Source organism: Heloderma suspectum, chromosome W, assembly GCF_057233095.1.
Source record: "Heloderma suspectum isolate Gila_16-S chromosome W, 16-S_ref, whole genome shotgun sequence".
Classification (NCBI taxonomy): domain Eukaryota; kingdom Metazoa; phylum Chordata; class Lepidosauria; order Squamata; family Helodermatidae; genus Heloderma; species Heloderma suspectum.
Window position 1 is genome coordinate 36068748 of NC_139475.1, and position 18905 is coordinate 36087652.

The 18905-nt window shown below is 46.9% G+C and overlaps 1 protein-coding gene across 3 annotated transcripts; it reads left to right on the plus strand.

The window, feature by feature from the left end:
- The first annotated feature begins 2039 nt into the window (after nucleotides 1-2039).
- LOC146333968 (ubiquitin-like) lies at nucleotides 2040-15551 on the plus strand. Of its 3 annotated transcripts, none has more exons than XM_084825404.1 (4): nucleotides 2040-2138; nucleotides 4237-4358; nucleotides 5499-5585; nucleotides 14778-15551. In XM_084825404.1, exons 2-4 carry the CDS (start codon nucleotides 4256-4258, stop codon nucleotides 14855-14857), a joined length of 270 nt encoding a protein of 89 aa, XP_084681530.1. In that variant the 5' UTR covers nucleotides 2040-2138; nucleotides 4237-4255; the 3' UTR covers nucleotides 14858-15551. The 3 variants fall into 3 exon arrangements, with proteins under 3 accessions (XP_084681530.1, XP_084681529.1, XP_084681531.1); XM_084825403.1 differs by having other exon boundaries at nucleotides 2082-2185; XM_084825405.1 differs by lacking the exon at nucleotides 2040-2138 and adding an exon at nucleotides 2202-2344.
- Nucleotides 15552-18905: the final 3354 nt, after the last annotated feature.

Genomic DNA, 18905 nt, shown 5'->3' on the forward strand with positions numbered 1-18905 from the left:
TTACTTTCTTGGGCTCCAATCACCGCAGACGGTGACTGTAGCCATGAAATTAAAAGACGCTTGCTCCTTGGGAGGAGAGCTATGGCAAACCTAGACAGCATAGCAAGAAGCAGAGACATCACCTTGCCGACAAAGGTCCGTCTAATCAAAGCTATGGTTTTCCCAGTAGTAATGTATGGCTGTGAGAGCTGGACTATAAGGAAGGCTGAGCGCCGAAGAATTGATGTTTTTGAACTGTGGTGCTGGAGAAGACTCTTACGAGTCCCCTGGACTGCAAGGAGGTCAAATCAGTCCATCCTAAAAGAAATCAACCCTGAGTGCTCATTGGAAGGACAGATACTGAAGCTGAAATATTTTGGCCACCTAATGCGAAGAGAAAACTCTCTGGAAAAGTCCCTGATGCTGGGAAAGACTGAAGGCAAAAGGAGAAGGGGACGACAGAGGATGAGATGGCTAGATAGCATCACCGATGCAATGAATATGGACTTGAGCATGCTCCGGGGGAGAGCGCAGGACAGGAAGGCCTGGCGTGCTATGGCCCATGGGGTCACGAAGAGTCGGGCACGACTGAACGACTGAACAACAAGCAAGGGTAAGAACAGACCACGGAACAAGGGACTGGTTCAAGATTTGGAAAGGAGCATGGGAGGGTTGTGTACTCTCACCCTCCCTATTCAGCCTGTACACAGAACACATCATGCGACGTGCTGGGCTCGATGAAGCCAAGGCTGGAGTTAAAATCGCTGGGAGAAACATTAACAATCTCAGCTATGCAGATGATACCACTTTGATGGCTGAAAGTGAGGAGGAGCTGAGGAACCTCATGACGAAGGTGAAAGAAGAAAGTGCAAAAGCTGGGTTGCAGTTAAACCTCAAAAAAACCAAGATTATGGCAACCAGCTTGATTGATAACTGGCAAATAGAGGGAGAAAACGTGGAGGCAGTGACAGACTTTGTCTTTCTAGGTGCAAGGATTACTGCAGACGCTGACTGCAGCCAGGAAATCAGAAGACGTTTACTTCTTGGGAGGACAGCAAGGACAAATCTTGATAAAATAGTGAAGAGCAGAGACATCACGCTGACAACAAAGGTCCGCATAGTGAAAGCAATGGTATTCCCCGTAGTAACCTGCGGCTGCGAGAGCTGGACCGTAAGGAAGGCTGAGTGAAGGAAGATAGATGCGTTTGAACTGTGGTGCTGGAGGAAAATTCTGAGAGTGCCTTGGACTGCAAGGAGATCAAACCAGCCCATCCTCCAGGAAAGAAAGCCAGACTGCTCACTTGAGGGAAGGATATTAAAGGCAAAACTGAAGTTCTTTGGTCATGTAATGAGAAGACAGGACACCCTGGAGACGATGCTGATGCTGGGGAAAGTGGAAGGCAAAAGGAGGAGGGGGCCGACCAAGGGCAAGATGGACGGATGATATCCTGGAGGTGACGGACTCGACCTCAGGGGAGCTGGGGGTGGCGATGGCCGACAGGAAGCTCTGGCGGGGGCGGGTCCAGGAAGTCACGAGGAGTCGGAAGCGACTGCGCGAATAAAGAACAAAACTCCCTCCCAGCTGAGCTGCACGCAGAAGTCCACGGAGTTGCATGACTGCAAATGCACTACACTTTGAAATGTCAAAACTCCCACATGCACAGCCACTACTACCTCAAAAACTAACCAACCAATAATAATAATTGAATTTTCCACACAAAGTAAGGCCTGAGTGTGGGAGAAGAGAGACACCTGTCTTTGCTGGGTGACGGGAATTGTACCCTACATTTCCCCATTGATTTCTATGGGCAGCTCTCCCTCCCCTTCCCTTCCGCCCCTGGGGGTTCATTTCTTTTTAAAAAAAAACTCCTCCCAAGCGAACCCGGAGACTCGCCATCAAAAAACAGACTACGTCCCTCTTCCCTTTTATCTTCTATGGTCTTAAGAACCGTATGGTGCTTTCTGAGGCGAGCCTTGTGCGTGATGACGTACGGCAAGGAGATGGAGAAGCGTTTTCGCCGTCGACGTCATGGTGACCTGAGCGACATCTATGATGCCACCTGGCAGTGGGCGGGGCTTAGACCGCGCGGGGTGTGTGTTAATAAGCGGAAGTGGGCCCTGTTTCCATTTCCGGCCGAGGCTCGCTCTCTTTCCGTTCGGCAAGTGTCCATTCCTGATATGATGATATAGATAGGGAGAGATATGTGTGAGTCTGGAAAGTTCTGTCTTCCTTTCTATAGAAAGTTATCTCGCATAATGTATAGATTGTAATATAGGTGTAACATATAGTATGTGTATCTCTGTGTGTAGATAGATAGAGATAAGTCTGGAAAGTTCCGCCTTTCTGCATAAAATCATCTTAGAGGTGTGTGTGTGTGTGTATCGATACTGTGTGTACAAGATAATTTTATATGTATATATATCTTGTTTCAGTATGTGAATATGTATATGTACTGGGAGAGAGATATCTCAGTAAATATATATAGAGGGAGGGGGGGGAGGGAGGTATAAATATAACATAGAAATATAGTGTGTGTGTGTCTGGAAAGTTCTGTCTTTATATAAAATTATCTCATAGATGTATAGATGAAACGTATGTATAGTGTGTGCATGTAGGTACTGTATATATAGGGAGGGGAGACAAAGTCTGGAGAGTTCTGCCTTTTTTGTCTTTTTTTTGTATAATGTATGTATTTGTACAGGGGGAGAGAGATCTCAATAGATATATAGAGAGAGTGAGAGAGGTATAAATATGAAGTACAACTATAGTGTGTGTGTATCTGTGTGTGTAGAGAGAGAGAGAGAGAAATATATAGTAAGCCTGGAAGGTTCTGCCTTCCTATATAGAGTGATCTTGCATATATAGATATATAGTCTCTCGATAGAGTCCGTGTATGTGTGTGTGTGTATACATATATATTGCAAGATCATTTTATATAGAGACACAGAACATTCCAGACTTAGAGGTGACCCCTTGAAATCAATGGGACACGTCAAGTATGACTAAGTCTAGATTTAGCATATGGTGTGTGTATGTGTATACATACACACAGAGAGAAAATTTTATAGTGATAAATTATAGTTTATTATAGTTTGTATAGAGAGAACTATAACCTTGTAGGTATATTTATTGTGTGTGTGTTTCTATAGAGGGAGGGGGAATTATGTTATATCAAGAGATATAACTATATGTAGTGTGTGTGTGGCATTGCTCCCTTATACTTCTTACTCTCTCTCCATACAGATATCTATCTATAGGGAGAAGGGAGATCCAAAATTGTGCGGGGAGGGGATAGTTGGGGATGAGAGAAATGATAATATATTTTACATATATATAATGTAATGTATATACATACTGATAATACTTTAGGCAGGATCCAGCCAAAGGCTATCACTTCTAGGTTCCATTGGTCTCTGGGAAAGCTTAGCATGGGTTTAAATCTCACTGGAGTGATGGGACTAACAGCACAAATTCTGTGCATGTTTACTCAGAAGTAAGTCCCATTGTGTTCTGTGGGGGTACTCCCAGGTAAGCATGGATAGAACTGCAGCCTTTAGGATACAATTCTATGCATATTTAGACAGAAAAAAAGTCCTACAACTCCCAGCATTCCCCAGCCAGGACTCTTTTTCTGTCTAAACGTGCATGCATAGAGCTTAGGCTATTGGGTAGTATAGAAATGAAATAAATACATGCATAGAATTGCACCCTAAAAGTGTTTTAACTTTGGCTGGATCATACCCCATATGATTATTATATTATAATTACAATGATGATTATTTTGCAAACACTGATGGTAGTGGCTGTTGTTACTCTGTGGTAATATATGAAGCATAATAGCTGGTGGTTGCAGTAGGATGATACGACAATTCCAAGATCCTTCTCGCTTGTACTTAATATTGATCTTGGGATTTCTTCCTAAGTATATGCAATGCAATGCAATGTGCATGTTTGCTTAACCCAGGAGAGGACAATTTGTGGCCCTCCAGATGTTTTGGCGTACACCTGCCATGAACCTTCACCATTGTGTTGACTAGGGCTGATGGGAGTTGTAGGCCAAAGCCTCTGGAGGGCCACAGATTGCCCACCTGTAGCTTAATCAGTGAGAAATGGTTTAGCGTTGCAAAGTTGAGCCCTGCAATCAACCTCTGCCATGAACTCTCTCAGCCTCAGTTTTCCCCATCTCTAAAATGGAGGTAATAATACTGATGGGTTTAACCATTGCTCCTCCTGTGTCTCCTTTCCCCACCCTCCAGGTGACACTCAGCTGCCACAATGCAGACCTTCGTGAAAACCCTGACAGGCAAAACCATCACCCATGAGGTGGAGCCCAGTGACACTATCGAGCATGTTAAGGCAAAAATCCAGAATAAAGAAGGTACCCAGTCGACCCTGAACTTCAGTGCCACCCGGCCAAGAAACGTGTGTGCATCAAGTAGGAAAGAAGCAGGCAGCTTGTGTTGGGGACTTGCCAAAGTTCTGGTTCTACCACCGAGAAGGCCCTGCTCTTGGTGGGAGTTAAAACTGGCTTCCTTGTACATTGACATTCGAAGCAGAACTTCACTAGCTGAGCTTAAGCTCGGGGGAGGTTGATATGGGTGGGGGGAGCTGCTGAGGGCCCAGCTGCATGGGGCTTTCTAAACTAGATCCAACAACTGGATTTGGCATCACAGTGTTCAACATCCTCCATCAGTAGGGTCCTGACTAAAAGGAGAAGTTGCCCTTGGACACAACGCTTTAAAGGGAGGAAAGCCTACCATATATTGCTAGAGGGGAGTGACTGTTACTTGATCACACTTGTGCTGGATACAATGCTGTACTGGTGACTGATGGACATTATTGATTCCAACAGTCAATATAGCAAGTTGAGTCATTGGCCTTCTCTGATCCGGTGCCCTCCAGATACTTTAGTCTACAACTCCCACCTGTATTGACCCATTGCCTGTGCTGGCTGGGACTGATGGGAATTGAAGGCCAAAAACATTCTTCACACAGTACATAGTTTAACACGATGTAGTGATGGCCACCAATTTGGATGGCTTTAAAAGGGGATTGGACACATTCCTGGAGGAGAAGGCTATCGATGGCTACTAGTCTTGATGGCTCTGTGCTAACTCCAGTACCAGAGGCGGTGAGCCCATGTACACCAGTTGCTGGGAAACATGGGTGGGAGGGTGCTGTTGCAGTCATGCCGTGCTTGTGGGTTCCTGGTTGACAGCTGGTTGGCCGCTGTGTGAGCAGAGTGCTGGACTGGATGGACCCTTGGTCTGATCCAGCAGGGCTCTTCTGATGTTCCTATGAAGGCTGCTATAGATTTACTAGTGTTATGCCATCTTTAGATGGCTGGCTGCAGATTGCTGGGATTTGTAATATAACATACCTGGATGGCATCACATTGGGAAAGGCTGACAGGAGAATATTTTAACATCAGTTACTGTTGATACACATATAAGCCTCCATATCTGCCTTGGGCACAGAAGATGCCCGCTGACCTCCCTGTGAAACTTTGGCTTTGCAGGTATCTCTCCTGACCAGCAGTGTCTGATCTTTGTGGGGAAGCAGCTGGAAGATGGGCTCACGCTTTTGGACTACAACATCCAGAAAGGTATGGTTCTGAGACAGAGAGCCACCTTGTCATAGTGGCGGAAGCTATGTTGTCTGTTGGTCACACTTGGTTTCCTGTGCTGTGTTTCACCTTCGCTTGTAGCATGTGTACAGACTGGAAGTACGGCATGAGAGGAAACCAGTGACTTTTGTTCCCTTTTGCAACTAGCAGAGAGAGTATGGATTTGGATCACATAAAGGTAGATTCCCAGTGGCCTGGTGTGGAGTGAGGCCCTAAAAGGTATGGTGGCTGGAGTGTTGGACTGGGACTCGGGAGATCCGGGTTCTAGTCCCCACTTGGCCATGAAGCTCACTGGGTGACTTGGGGCTGGTCACTGACCCTCAGCCCTAACCTACCTCACAGGGTGGTTGAGGATAAAATGGAGAGGAAGAGGATTATGTACGCCACCTTGGGTTCCTTAAGGAGGAAAAAAGGTGGGATGTAAATGTAATAAACAAATTAAATAAATAAAGCTGCCTGATGCAGCAACAGCTACAAGTCCAAGCATAGTGCTGAAAAGTGAGGGTGCCATACTCGGCGGTAGAGCGCATTCTTTGCATGCAGAAGGTCCCAGGTTCAATCCCTGGCATCTCCAGGAAGGACAAGAAAAACTCCTGCCTGAAACTCGGGAGAGCCACTGCTGGTCAGAGTTGACATTACTGGTCTAGATGGACCAGGATCATAGAATCGTGGAATAGTAGGGTTGGGAGGGGCCTACGAGGCCATCGGGTCCAACCCCCCACTCAATGCAGGAATCCAAGTCAGAGCATCCCTGGCAGGTGGCTGTCCAACCTCGTCTTGAATGCCGCCAGTGTGGGAGAGCCCGCCGCCTCCCCAGGTCATGGGTTCTGTTGTCGTATTGCTCTAACGGTCGGGATTTTTCCTGACGTTCAGCCGGAATCTGGCTTCCTGTAGCTTGAGCCCATTATTCCGTGTCCTGCACACCGGGATGATCGAGAAGAGATCCTGGCCTTCCTCTCTGGGACAACCTTTCAAATACTTGAAGAGCTCTACCCTATCTCCCCTCAGTCTTCTCTTCTCAAGGCTAAACATGCCCAGTCCTTTCAGTCTCTCCTCATAGGGCTTTGTTTCCAGTCCCCTGATCATCTTCATTGCCCTTCTCTGAACCCTCTCCAGTTTGTCTGCATCCTTCTTAAAATGTGGTGCCCAGAACTGGACACAGTACTCCAGATGAGGCCTAACCAGTAGAGGGGAACTAGTACTTCAGGGGATTTGGGAGCTATGCTTCTATGAATGCAGCCTGAAATAGCATTGGCCTTTTTTGCAGCCACATCACATTGTTGGCTGATATTCAGCTTGTGATCGACAACAATTCCAAGATCTTTCTCGCTTGTAGTGTTGTTGAGCCACGTATCCCCCATCTTGTAACTGTGCATTTGGTTTCTTTTTCCTAGGTGCAGAACGTGGCATTTATCCCTATTAAATGTCATTCTGTTGTTTTCTGCCCTGCGCTCCAGCCTATCCAGATCACTTTGACTTCTGTTTCTGTCTTCCAGGGTATTAGTTATCCCACCCAATTTGGTATCATCTGCAAATTTGATCAGCATTCCCTGCACCTCCTCCCAGACATTAATAAAACCGTTGAAGAGCACTGGGCCCCAGACTGAGCCCTGCGGTCCCCCACTCGTTACCACTCCCCAGTTTTAGAAGTCCCCATTGATAAGCACTCTTTGAGTCCCATTCTGTAGCCAACTGTGGATCCACTGGATCGCTGTTTCATCTAGCCCGCTTTGAGCTCGTTTGCTCATCAGGATATCATGGGGCACTTGGTTGAAAGCTTTGCTGAAGTCGAGGTACTATATATTATGTCCACAGCATTTCCACAGTCCACAAGGGAGGTTACATGATGAAAACATGAGATCAGATTCGTCTGGCAGCATTTGTTCTTGACAAATCCATGTTGGCTTCGAGGAATCACTGCATTGTTTTCAGTGTGCTTCCAGATGGATTGCTTTATGATCTGCTCCAGAATTTTCCCAGGGATTGATGTCACACTGACTGGTCTGTAGTTCCCAGGTTCCCCCTTTTTGCCCCTTTTGAAGATAGGGACAACATTAGTCCTCCTCCAGTCATCTGGCACTTCCCCCGTCCTCCATGATTTCTCAAAGAGAATAGACAGAAGTTCTGAGAGTTCTTCTGCCAGTTCCTTTATTACTCTAGGATGCAGTTCATCTGGCCCTGGAGATTTGAACTCATTCAAAGTAGTTAGGTGTTCCTTGAACTAACTATCGATCTCAAGCTGCAATCCTGCCCCTTCAGCCTGTACTTTGCCGGGGGGTCATAGACCTTCTTTTGGGAGAAGACTGAGCCAAAGAAGGACTTGAGCACCTCTGCCTTTTCCTTGTCATCTGTTATCATTTTGGCATCCTTATTTAATAGCTGACCTACCATGTCTTTTCTCTGTCTTTTACTACGCCCGTAGCTGAAGAAAGCCTTTTTGTTGCTTTCAGCCTCCCACGCTAACCTCAGCTTGTTCTCAGCTTTAGCCTTCCTGACACCATCCCTGCAATTCTGTGCTACCTGCCTGGACTCTTCCCTTGTTGCTTGGCCTTCCTTCCACTTCCTGTATGTGTCCTTTTTTGTTTTCAGGTCATCTCTAAGCTTTTTGTGAAGCTACATTGGCTTCTTCTGTTGTCTTCCACCTTTTCTTCTTGTTGGAATTGTTTGTAATTGTGCCTTGAGAATTTCCTTTTTTAAAAGCTCCCACCCATCTTGGACTCCTTTTCTCGTTAGCGTCGCTGGCCATGGGACCTTACTGATCATTGTTCTGAGTTTATTAAAATCGGCTTTCCTAAAATCCAGGGGACGCGTTTGACTACACTCAGCTTTTGCTTCCCTTAGAACCAAGAACTCAAGTATAACATGGCCACTTTCCCCCAAATACTGAGGACTCCCACTCAGTATTAAGGCAGCTTCCTGTGTTCCTGTGAGCAGAGGTGGCCCCTGTAAATTCGGTCCTGTTTAACCTCAGAACCTGCACGAAATGGGTCCGAAGAGCACCCCCGTGGGTAACCAAGCTAATCCTAACAGACAAACATAGAATCATAGAATAGTAGGGTTGGAAGGGGCCCACAAGGCCATCAAGTCCAACCCCCTGCTCAATGCAGGAATCCAAGTCAGAGCATCCCTGACAGATGGCTGTCCAGCCTCGTCTTGAACGCCTCCAGTGTGGGAGAGCCCACCACCTCCCTAGGTAATTGGTTCCATTGCCGTATTACTCTGACAGTCAGGAAGTTTCTCCTGATGTTCAGCCGGAATCTGGCTTCCTGTCACTTGAGCCCATTACTCTGTGTCCAGCACTCTGGGAGGATCGAGAAGAGATCCTGGCCTTCCTCTCTGTGACAACCTTCCAAGTACTTGAAGAGCTCTACCCTATCTCCCCTCAGTCTTCTCTTCTCAAGGCCAAACATGCCCAGTTCTTTCAGTCTCTCCTCACAGGGCTTTGTTTCCAGTCCCCTGATCATCTTCATTGCCCTCCTCTGAACCCTCTCCAGTTTGTCTGTATTCTTTTTGAAATGTGGTGCCCAGAACTGGACATAGTACGCCAGATGAGGACTAAACAGTGCTGAGTAGAGGGGAACTAGCACTTCACGGGATTTGGAAGCTATGCATCTATGAATGCAGCCCAAAAGAGCATTTGCCTTTTTTGCAGCCACATCACATTGTTGGCTCATATTCAGCTTGTGATCTACCACAATTCCAAGATCCTTCTCGCTTGTAGTGTGGTTGAGCCACGTATCCCCCATCTTGTAACTGTGCATTTGGTTTCTTTTTCCTAGTTGCAGAACTTGGCATTCACGCCACTAATGTCCATCTTGTCTGCACTGGGCACACTGGTTCTTTCTTAAGAATCTTTTGCCTCTGCCGGGTCTTCTTCTTTTCCTCGCCCACGTCTTCTTGGGCCTCTGGGTCTAGGGGGGTATACTGGCGATAGGCATTTAAAAGACGCTCCAAGTACGCTCTGGGGGCTTCGGTGGCACCTTGCAGCACTTCAGACACTTCAGTCATATTAACTGACTTTTTTATACTTGCTCTCATGGCTTCTAACAGCAGGGTTTGATACTGGGTGAGGCGCTTTAGCCTCGCTTGTGTGTTGGGAGAGAGAAATCTCTCCCTCCCTCTCTTGCTTTTTCTCTCTTTTGCTGATCTGCCTGTATTGCAGATCATGTTTCAAACGTTTTATATAAAACTTTTCGCTCTATGCACCAGCCTTGTCTTTTTGCAAGTTAAACTCACTTACTTAAAGTTTTATGCCTTACACTAGTCCCAATGACGCACATTTGGGATAGGCTGTTCTTCTCTTTCTAGTTACATTTTTTTTTTAACCTTCAAGAACTATTACATTACTGTGGCTACTTTATCCCAGGTAATAAGCTTCAGGCACAATCAGCTGCTTTTAATTCACCCTGGGGCAACTATGGCCACTCTTTTTCTACAAATGTTCTTTCTCTCTCTTCTTGTCAACCATTGGGAACCACACCCAGTATCATTTGGAGTTGCAACTAACAGTAAAAACATCTGCAAATATCACATATATTTTATGATATCTAAGAAATCATAAAATACACACAACAAACTTTTTTTCAATTTAGCACAATGAATGGAAAACACTTCTTGCATGGTAAGGCATGATGGAGCAGATCCAGCTGTACACTGAGCTGACTACAAACACAGACATACGGTCTACAGCAATGAGAGTTCAAGTTTATGAAAAGCTTCACAGCACTGTCCATGGCAAGTCTCTGACAATTCAAAATTTTAGTCCATGTGCAGAGTGTCTCTAAAAAGCCCAGACGATGATGGAGGCAAACAGAGAAGCCTCTGGGCAATGAAGATGAGATGTTTCCAGCAAAGGCTCCCCACTTTTGCATCAGTTTAAAAAGGGAAAGTGTGGCCCTACACCCCTTCTGACAGACAAGGGCCTTTAACTTTTTAGCAAGGCCTCTGTCTAAACAGAGCGGCACAGCTCAGCTCTCTAGCCGTGACGCTTTAACCTGGGCAACTCCTCTGTAAATTTTATTCTACTTCTGTCAGGTTCTCAGACATTTTAAAAACCTTTTTTTTCTCTCTCTTCTAACCTGGTACACGAAAGCAAAGTGCCAAAACTCAGGATGCTGGGGGGTGATGGGCATCGCTTTATACTTGCATTTTTTTCAGGCAGCCATTAATCTTCTTCGGGGAGGCGGTGGGGTGATTTGCAGGACTTCAAAGGCAAGCTTCCCAGTTTGTTTGTATTTGTAAATCTCAAGATTAAAACAGGACACGATGAGGTACAGGGCAGACAAATTCTTTGCTTTGGCACGGGCAACAAATAACTCAGGTTAGCTTTCTTCGCTGGGGTCTCAAACAGGAAAACAGTCTTAATTTAAAGTTGTAACATCACTGACAGCGTCAGCCAGCCAGCTACACAGATTTCACTGTTTTTCAAGACAGTTACTCCAATATCTTCTTTTCTTCTCAGTCAGGTTGGGTCTCCCAGCTTACACAGTTTATTGCAGCTTCCAGGAGCATGGTAGTAGCGTAATTTTGGCTTGGCCAGGAACATGCTGTCTGGTTTCTCGGTCTCTTCAGCGCACACACTCAGGCAGTGTAACACTGGACACTCAAATCAGTGAGATTTCTTCATTGCAGGGAATCCCACGGCAAAAGCTTAACGGTTACGCTCTTCAGAAATCATATAGCTGATGGTCTACAGGCTCTATGAAATTCTAGGACAGTTCAAAGCTAAACACGGCTACCTTGACAGAGATCTTCATCATGGTCTCTCCGCTTCATTCTGCCTTGGGACCGTCCTATGGGCATGGCACACTTTCCACTCGAAGAGGGGTCTAGCCTGTGCCCTGGGGGCTGATTCTTCACCTTTATTTCATTTTGTGCCTTCATCTTCTGGGTCTTCATTTTCAGTTTCCATTTCTTAGGGATTTCATCTCAATTAGGTGAGGTGATGATGTGGCACAACTCAGAACGTTGTGGGCAATTCTCCTGCTGCCCTCCTGGCGCACTAGGCTAATGGTTACTTCTTCAGCCTCACACTCCCACGCTTCGTCAAAAGTCAGGCTGTCTTGCAACATTTCTCGGATTAACAGCCTCAGATCTTGTTCTTGTTTTTTTCTCTCAGCTCGGCCTTGAGCTTTTTGCTATTTCCTCTCTCTATTCTGAATCCTTTAAAAAAAATCTTTTTCCTTTTTTTTTTTTAAACATCTCAAGGGGGTGCAAGTCTTGCTTCCCCCACCTCCCATAGCCTCTCTCCTAAGATAAAGACAGACACAAGGAGGGAAAGGGGATTGGTCAGTGAGTAAGGGGTCTCACTGGCCGACACAAAAGGAATTTCACACCACGCACTTTGCTACTGGCCTGGGCACCCGGACGGTCAACGGTATGCATCAGAAACCGCAGTAGCCACGCACACCATCATCAATCTCTCCACTGCATCCATATGTCCCTGCCACCCACTTTTCCCACTTTTCACCAGAGCGGAAAGCGGCTTCCCCAGCTTCCTGCTGAGTACTGGCGTGCTGGGTACTGGCGCCCGCTCGGGGGTGTGATCAGGCCCCCCTTCTACTCGCAAGGAGTAGGTTCTTTTCGTATACGTATACTAACACTGACCTTCTTCATAAGGCGGGGCCCTCTTTTTTTCTGCCCAGTGGCCTTTCTCCCTAAAGGCGGGGCCCACTTTTACTCCATACTTGCCTTACTCCTGAAGGCTTCCAATGTGGGTTTCAACTCAATTGCAGCTGCGATACAGGCAGGGCTCAAGTTCCTTCCTCCGCTTCCCAAGGTTCTCTTGCTGCTCACTGCCGTTTGGGCGATCCCGGTGCAGGCTTTCTCCCGTTTACCCGACAAAAAGGTCGGTGGCGCCAAGAAAGGGAGGCGTGTGCCGAGCTCTCCCTCCTGGTGTGGCGATTAAGAGCAGGCAACTGCCACCTCTCTGGCTCAGAGCCTGCCACATCCGAGTCACAGCATCATTTATGTTGCAGAACTCAGAGTCAGAGAGACCACGGAGTGAAGGGAAAAGGGTTTCTTTATTTAATGCGTGGGCTTAAGGCTGGAATCATTTCCAAAGAGCCAGAAGCCCCGATTTACATCAGCACATTGTTTTTATAGACATTGTGACACATATGAAACGGCTCCTCCTCCTCCTCCCGTGTGGGGTTGCAGTCCTCAACATTTCCTCTCTTAGCACCATTGTTTATATCCCAGGAACTGGGTTATAGGCCATGATAAACAAAGAACATAATATGCAAGAACATGATATCCACTATTCTGACCTTAGCCTTGCTAACTAGATAAGACATTCTTGCGTCTTGTCAGCTTACAAACATATATTTTAGAGAGCAAGAGCTCAGCAAGAACATGAAGCATGAGACTGCATGAGGCTACTTAGTCTGACCCCTGGTATGGCGGCTACAGTTAGTGCCCCACTTTTGTCACGCCCCTTGAATTACAGCTGGAAGTCCTGACTTCGCTCCCACCTGGGTGTGTTTCCTTTCAACTTCACTGTGGTGGTGCACAGAGGCCAACTGCCAAAACAGTTATCCTTGCTCCAATATTTCTGGCCCTGACTGTATATACTGCCATGAGTTCCTTGGAAGAAAGGTGGGAGAAAGATGTAAAAAAATAAAAAGGGGCACTGTAGTTCAATGGTAGAGCATGTACTTTGAATGCAGAAGGTCCCTGGTTCAGTCCCCTGGCCTCTCCAGTTGAAAACAGAACAGATATTGGGGGAAGACCCTTCTCTGCCTGCCTCTGGCCCTGCAGAGCTGCTGCTGATTACAAATGAATAGGTGGACCAATAGCCTGGCCTGTATAAGGCAGCTTCTGATGTTGTGAACACTTTGTTTTACCTGTGTCTTGGCACGTTGGGCAGTCTGAGCAGGTGCCCTTTTGCACTCCATGTCCTTGGATAGTCTGATGTACGCTTCCCGGTTCCCAGAGGCTCGGAGCTCCGGAGTTGGGTTTTTAGGGTGACTCCTCCTCCCCTCCGCTTCTCAAAACACCAAAGCAGGCGGCTAATCTAGCTTCCACTTTCCTCCTTGCCAGAGTCCACCATTCACATGGTGCTGTGTCTCTGTGGACCGATCATCAAGCCTTCCCTTCCACCCAGAAGTACAGTTGTGACAAGATGATCTGCTGCAAGTACCTGTCACTGCAGCCGTGGGTTTGCTAGTGAGGACAGGACATGGAGAAAGGAGAATCGCTGCCCTGTAACCCTGGGTGGGCAGGGGCTTGGGTTTGTGTTGAAATCAGACAGTGGGGGCCATTCATGGCAAAGGCATCATAAGGGCAAGAAGCCTTTTAAAATTGAAGTGTGCCTGGGCAGCAGCTGGAGCCCATGTTTAAGGGCATGGGGGGAGGTTTATAAGCCAAATCTGACACTTTCAGGGTCCCAGTCCAGCCTTCCAGCATTTCCCAGACAGCCCTGTCCTCTTTTCCCCAGACTGCCAACCATGTGCTGATTTCCAGGCTTTTGTGCAGTTTCTCCTCCATTCTAAATAGGTTGAAATGCCTCTCTGGAGGCTTCGTTACTGGCCTCCGGAGTAAGAGCTTGAAGCTAAAATCTGCTGGTATTTTTGGTGGTTTTGGCTCCACCCACCAGTAGAATGTGGCCCCTGAGAGCTTCTCCCAAATGGAATTTGGCCCTTGGGCTGAAAAAGATTTGGCACTCCTGTTTTAGGGAGAGAACATCTCCAGCTAAAAGTTGCCTTAGGGCGCAATCCTATGGCCACTAGTCAGTGGCTAGATGGCCATAGGGTATGACACTTTCCGGGAACTGACCTCGGAGATTGCGCTCTGAGGTCAGTTCCCTGAGAACTGACCTCCCGCCTCTTCCATGCTCCCTCACAGGCAGTGTGGAACAGCTCCGTGCACGGAAGTGGATCAGCAAAAATGGGGTGTTCCGGGGAGAGGAAGGCATAAACGCCGGTACCACATCCAATCTGTTGTCCAGCAGCCGCTTCCCCCACTCCACCTTCCCATGGTTAGACAGTCAGAATCGCCCCCCCCCCCCCCCACTCCCTACCACCAAAGCTAAGATGTGTGCTCCAGAGTCCTTTGCAGCACATAGGGCTTCTGTGCTGGAAAATGTGACTCCTCCACAAAGCAGGGCAGTTCCCCCAAGGGAAGAAAGTTTGGGGAACCCTTGGCCTCATGCCTGTGTGTTTTCCCATCTAGGTGCTGCACCCACGTGCTGTCAACTGCTGCAAGAAGAAATGCAGCCACACCAACAACGTGCGTCCAAAAAAGAAGGTTAAGAAAAGAGTACAGCAGAATTGCTCTCTTTTCCATCCCCCGTCTTGTCTTGGCGCTGTTGCAGTGAAGTTCCATGGCATCGCTGGTTCTCCTGGGGAATTTTTCCCTGCCTGTTGAAATAAAACTTTCAGTGCACAAAGTAAGGGTGTTTTTGGCTCTTGATTTTCATAGAATCATAGAATTTTTGTCTGTGCTGTGGTTGTGTACTATGTAAGGGAGGCCGAAATCTTCATGGTGTTACTCCCAAGAGTTGTGGGTCTTCAGTCCTCTTTTATTGCCTAAAGCAGCTTTTCCCCAACATGCTGGCTGGGGCATGCTGGTGTAGCAGCCATGTCGGGGGTCAGACTAAGTGGTCTCATGTTCTTGCTGAGCTAGCATAGTTTGGCAGGAACAGCAATGTAGAGACTTCCCCTGTCAGCAAGCCGAATTGCACAACACAGTCATGATTTTGCCTTTTTGCTTACTGCAAGACTGTATCCTTGTTCTCAAGATAGAATGTCCTATGGCCCATTTCCTGTACTATAAACAACTATACCAACTGTAAAACCACAGGAGAGGGAGTGGGAGAAAGGGTCGCTTGTGTGTCATCATCTCTATAAAAGTAATGTGTGGCTATGCCTCGGGGCTTTTGGCTCTTTGGAAAAGATTCCAGCCTTAAGCCCGCGCGTTAAATAAAGAATACTCATTTTTCTTTACTCCGTGGTCTCTCTGACTCTGATTTCTGCTACATAAATGGTGCCGTGACTCGGATGTGGCAGGCTCTGAGACAGAGAGGTGGCAGTTGCCTGCTCTTTATCGCCGCACCAGGAGGGAGAGCTCGGCGCACACCTCCCTTTCTTGGCGCCACCGACCTTTTTGTCGGGTAAATGGGAGGGAGCCTGCGCCGGGATCGCCCAAACGGCAGTGAGCAGCAAGAGAACCTTGGGAAGCGGAGAAAGGAACTTGAGCCCTGCCTGTATCGCAGCTGCAATTGAGTTGAAACCCACATTGGAAGCCTTCAGGAGTAAGGCAAGTATGGAGTAAAAGTGGGCCCCGCCTTTAGGGAGAAAGGCCACTGGGCAGAAAAAAAGAGGGCCCCGCCTTATGAAGAAGGTCAGTGTTAGTATACGTATACGAAAAGAACCTACTCCTTGCGAGTAGAAGGGGGGCCTGATCACACCCCCGAGCGGGCGCCAGTACCCAGCACGCCAGTACTCAGCAGGAAGCTGGGGAAGCCGCTTTCCGCTCTGGTGAAAAGTGGGAAAAGTGGGTGGCAGGGACATATGGATGCAGTGGAGAGATTGATGATGGTGTGCGTGGCTACTGCGGTTTCTGATGCATACCGTTGACCGTCCGGGTGCCCAGGCCAGTAGCAAAGTGCGTGGTGTGAAATTCCTTTTGTGTCGGCCAGTGAGACCCCTTACTCACTGACCAATCCCCTTTCCCTCCTTGTGTCTGTCTTTATCTTAGGAGAGAGGCTATGGGAGGTGGGGGAAGCAAGACTTGCACCCCCTTGAGATGTTTAAAAAAAAAAAAGGAAAAAGATTTTTTAAAAAGGATTCAAAATAGAGAGAGGAAATAGCAAAAAAGCTCAAGGCCGAGCTGAGAGAAAAAAACAAGAACAAGATCTGAGGCTGTTAATCAGAGAAATGTTGCAAGACAGCCTGACTTTTGACGAAGCGTGGGAGTGTGAGGCTGAAGAAGTAACCATTAGCCTAGTGCGCCAGGAGGGCAGCAGGAGAATTGCCCACAACGTTCTGAGTTGTGCCACATCATCACCTCACCTAATTGAGATGAAATCCCTAAGAAATGGAAACTGAAAATGAAGACCCAGAAGATGAAGGCACAAAATGAAATAAAGGTGAAGAATCAGCCCCCAGGGCACAGGCTAGACCCCTCTTCGAGTGGAAAGTGTGCCATGCCCATAGGACGGTCCCAAGGCAGAATGAAGCGGAGAGACCATGATGAAGATCTCTGTCAAGGTAGCCGTGTTTAGCTTTGAACTGTCCTAGAATTTCATAGAGCCTGTAGACCATCAGCTATATGATTTCTGAAGAGCGTAACCGTTAAGCTTTTGCCGTGGGATTCCCTGCAATGAAGAAATCTCACTGATTTGAGTGTCCAGTGTTACACTGCCTGAGTGTGTGTGCTGAAGAGACCGAGAAACCAGACAGCATGTTCCTGGCCAAGCCAAAATTACGCTACTACCATGCTCCTGGAAGCTGCAATAAACTGTGTAAGCTGGGAGACCCAACCTGACTGAGAAGAAAAGAAGATATTGGAGTAACTGTCTTGAAAAACAGTGAAATCTGTGTAGCTGGCTGGCTGACGCTGTCAGTGATGTTACAACTTTAAATTAAGACTGTTTTCCTGTTTGAGACCCCAGCGAAGAAAGCTAACCTGAGTTATTTGTTGCCCGTGCCAAAGCAAAGAATTTGTCTGCCCTGTACCTCATCGTGTCCTGTTTTAATCTTGAGATTTACAAATACAAACAAACTGGGAAGCTTGCCTTTGAAGTCCTGCAAATCACCCCACCGCCTCCCCGAAGAAGATTAATGGCTGCCTGAAAAAAATGCAAGTATAAAGCGATGCCCATCACCCCCCAGCATCCTGAGTTTTGGCACTTTGCTTTCGTGTACCAGGTTAGAAGAGAGAGAAAAAAAAGGTTTTTAAAATGTCTGAGAACCTGACAGAAGTAGAATAAAATTTACAGAGGAGTTGCCCAGGTTAAAGCGTCACGGCTAGAGAGCTGAGCTGTGCCGCTCTGTTTAGACAGAGGCCTTGCTAAAAAGTTAAAGGCCCTTGTCTGTCAGAAGGGGTGTAGGGCCACACTTTCCCTTTTTAAACTGATGCAAAAGTGGGGAGCCTTTGCTGGAAACATCTCATCTTCATTGCCCAGAGGCTTCTCTGTTTGCCTCCATCATCGTCTGGGCTTTTTAGAGACACTCTGCACATGGACTAAAATTTTGAATTGTCAGAGACTTGCCATGGACAGTGCTGTGAAGCTTTTCATAAACTTGAACTCTCATTGCTGTAGACCGTATGTCTGTGTTTGTAGTCAGCTCAGTGTACAGCTGGATCTGCTCCATCATGCCTTACCATGCAAGAAGTGTTTTCCATTCATTGTGCTAAATTGAAAAAAAGTTTGTTGTGTGTATTTTATGATTTCTTAGATATCATAAAATATATGTGATATTTGCAGATGTTTTTACTGTTAGTTGCAACTCCAAATGATACTGGGTGTGGTTCCCAATGGTTGACAAGAAGAGAGAGAAAGAACATTTGTAGAAAAAGAGTGGCCATAGTTGCCCCAGGGTGAATTAAAAGCAGCTGATTGTGCCTGAAGCTTATTACCTGGGATAAAGTAGCCACAGTAATGTAATAGTTCTTGAAGGTTAAAAAAAAAATGTAACTAGAAAGAGAAGAACAGCCTATCCCAAATGTGTGTCATTGAGACTAGTGTAAGGCATAAAACTTTAAGTAAGTGAGTTTAACTTGCAAAAAGACAAGGCTGGTGCATAGAGCGAAAAGTTTTATATAAAACGTTTGAAACATCTGCAATACAGGCAGATCAGCAAAAGAGAGAAAAAGCAAGAGAGGGAGAGACGTTTCTCTCTCCCAACACACAAGCGGGGCTAAAGCGCCTCACCCAGTATCAAACCCTGCTGTTAGAAGCCATGACAGCAAGTATGAAAAAGTCAGTTAATATAACCTAAGTGTCTGAAGTGCTGCAAGGTGCCACCGAAGCCCCCAGAGCGTACTTGGAGCGTCTTTTAAATGCCTATTGCCAGTATGCCCCGTCGACCCAGAGGCCCAAGAAAACGTAGACGAAGAAATGAAAAAGACCCGGCAGAGGCAGAAGATTCTTAAGGAAAAAAACAGTGTGCCCAGTGCGGACAAGATGGACATTGGTGGCGTAAATGCCCAAATGAAATAAATCAAATACGTGAAAGAGAAAACCAAAGGGGCCAGAACGGGCGAGGGAGGAGACAGCTTAGTTAGCAACCAAACTGGAAAGCAGGGGTCTATAAAAATGTATAAAGAAGCCCCCTTCATTAAAGTGGCTAAAGC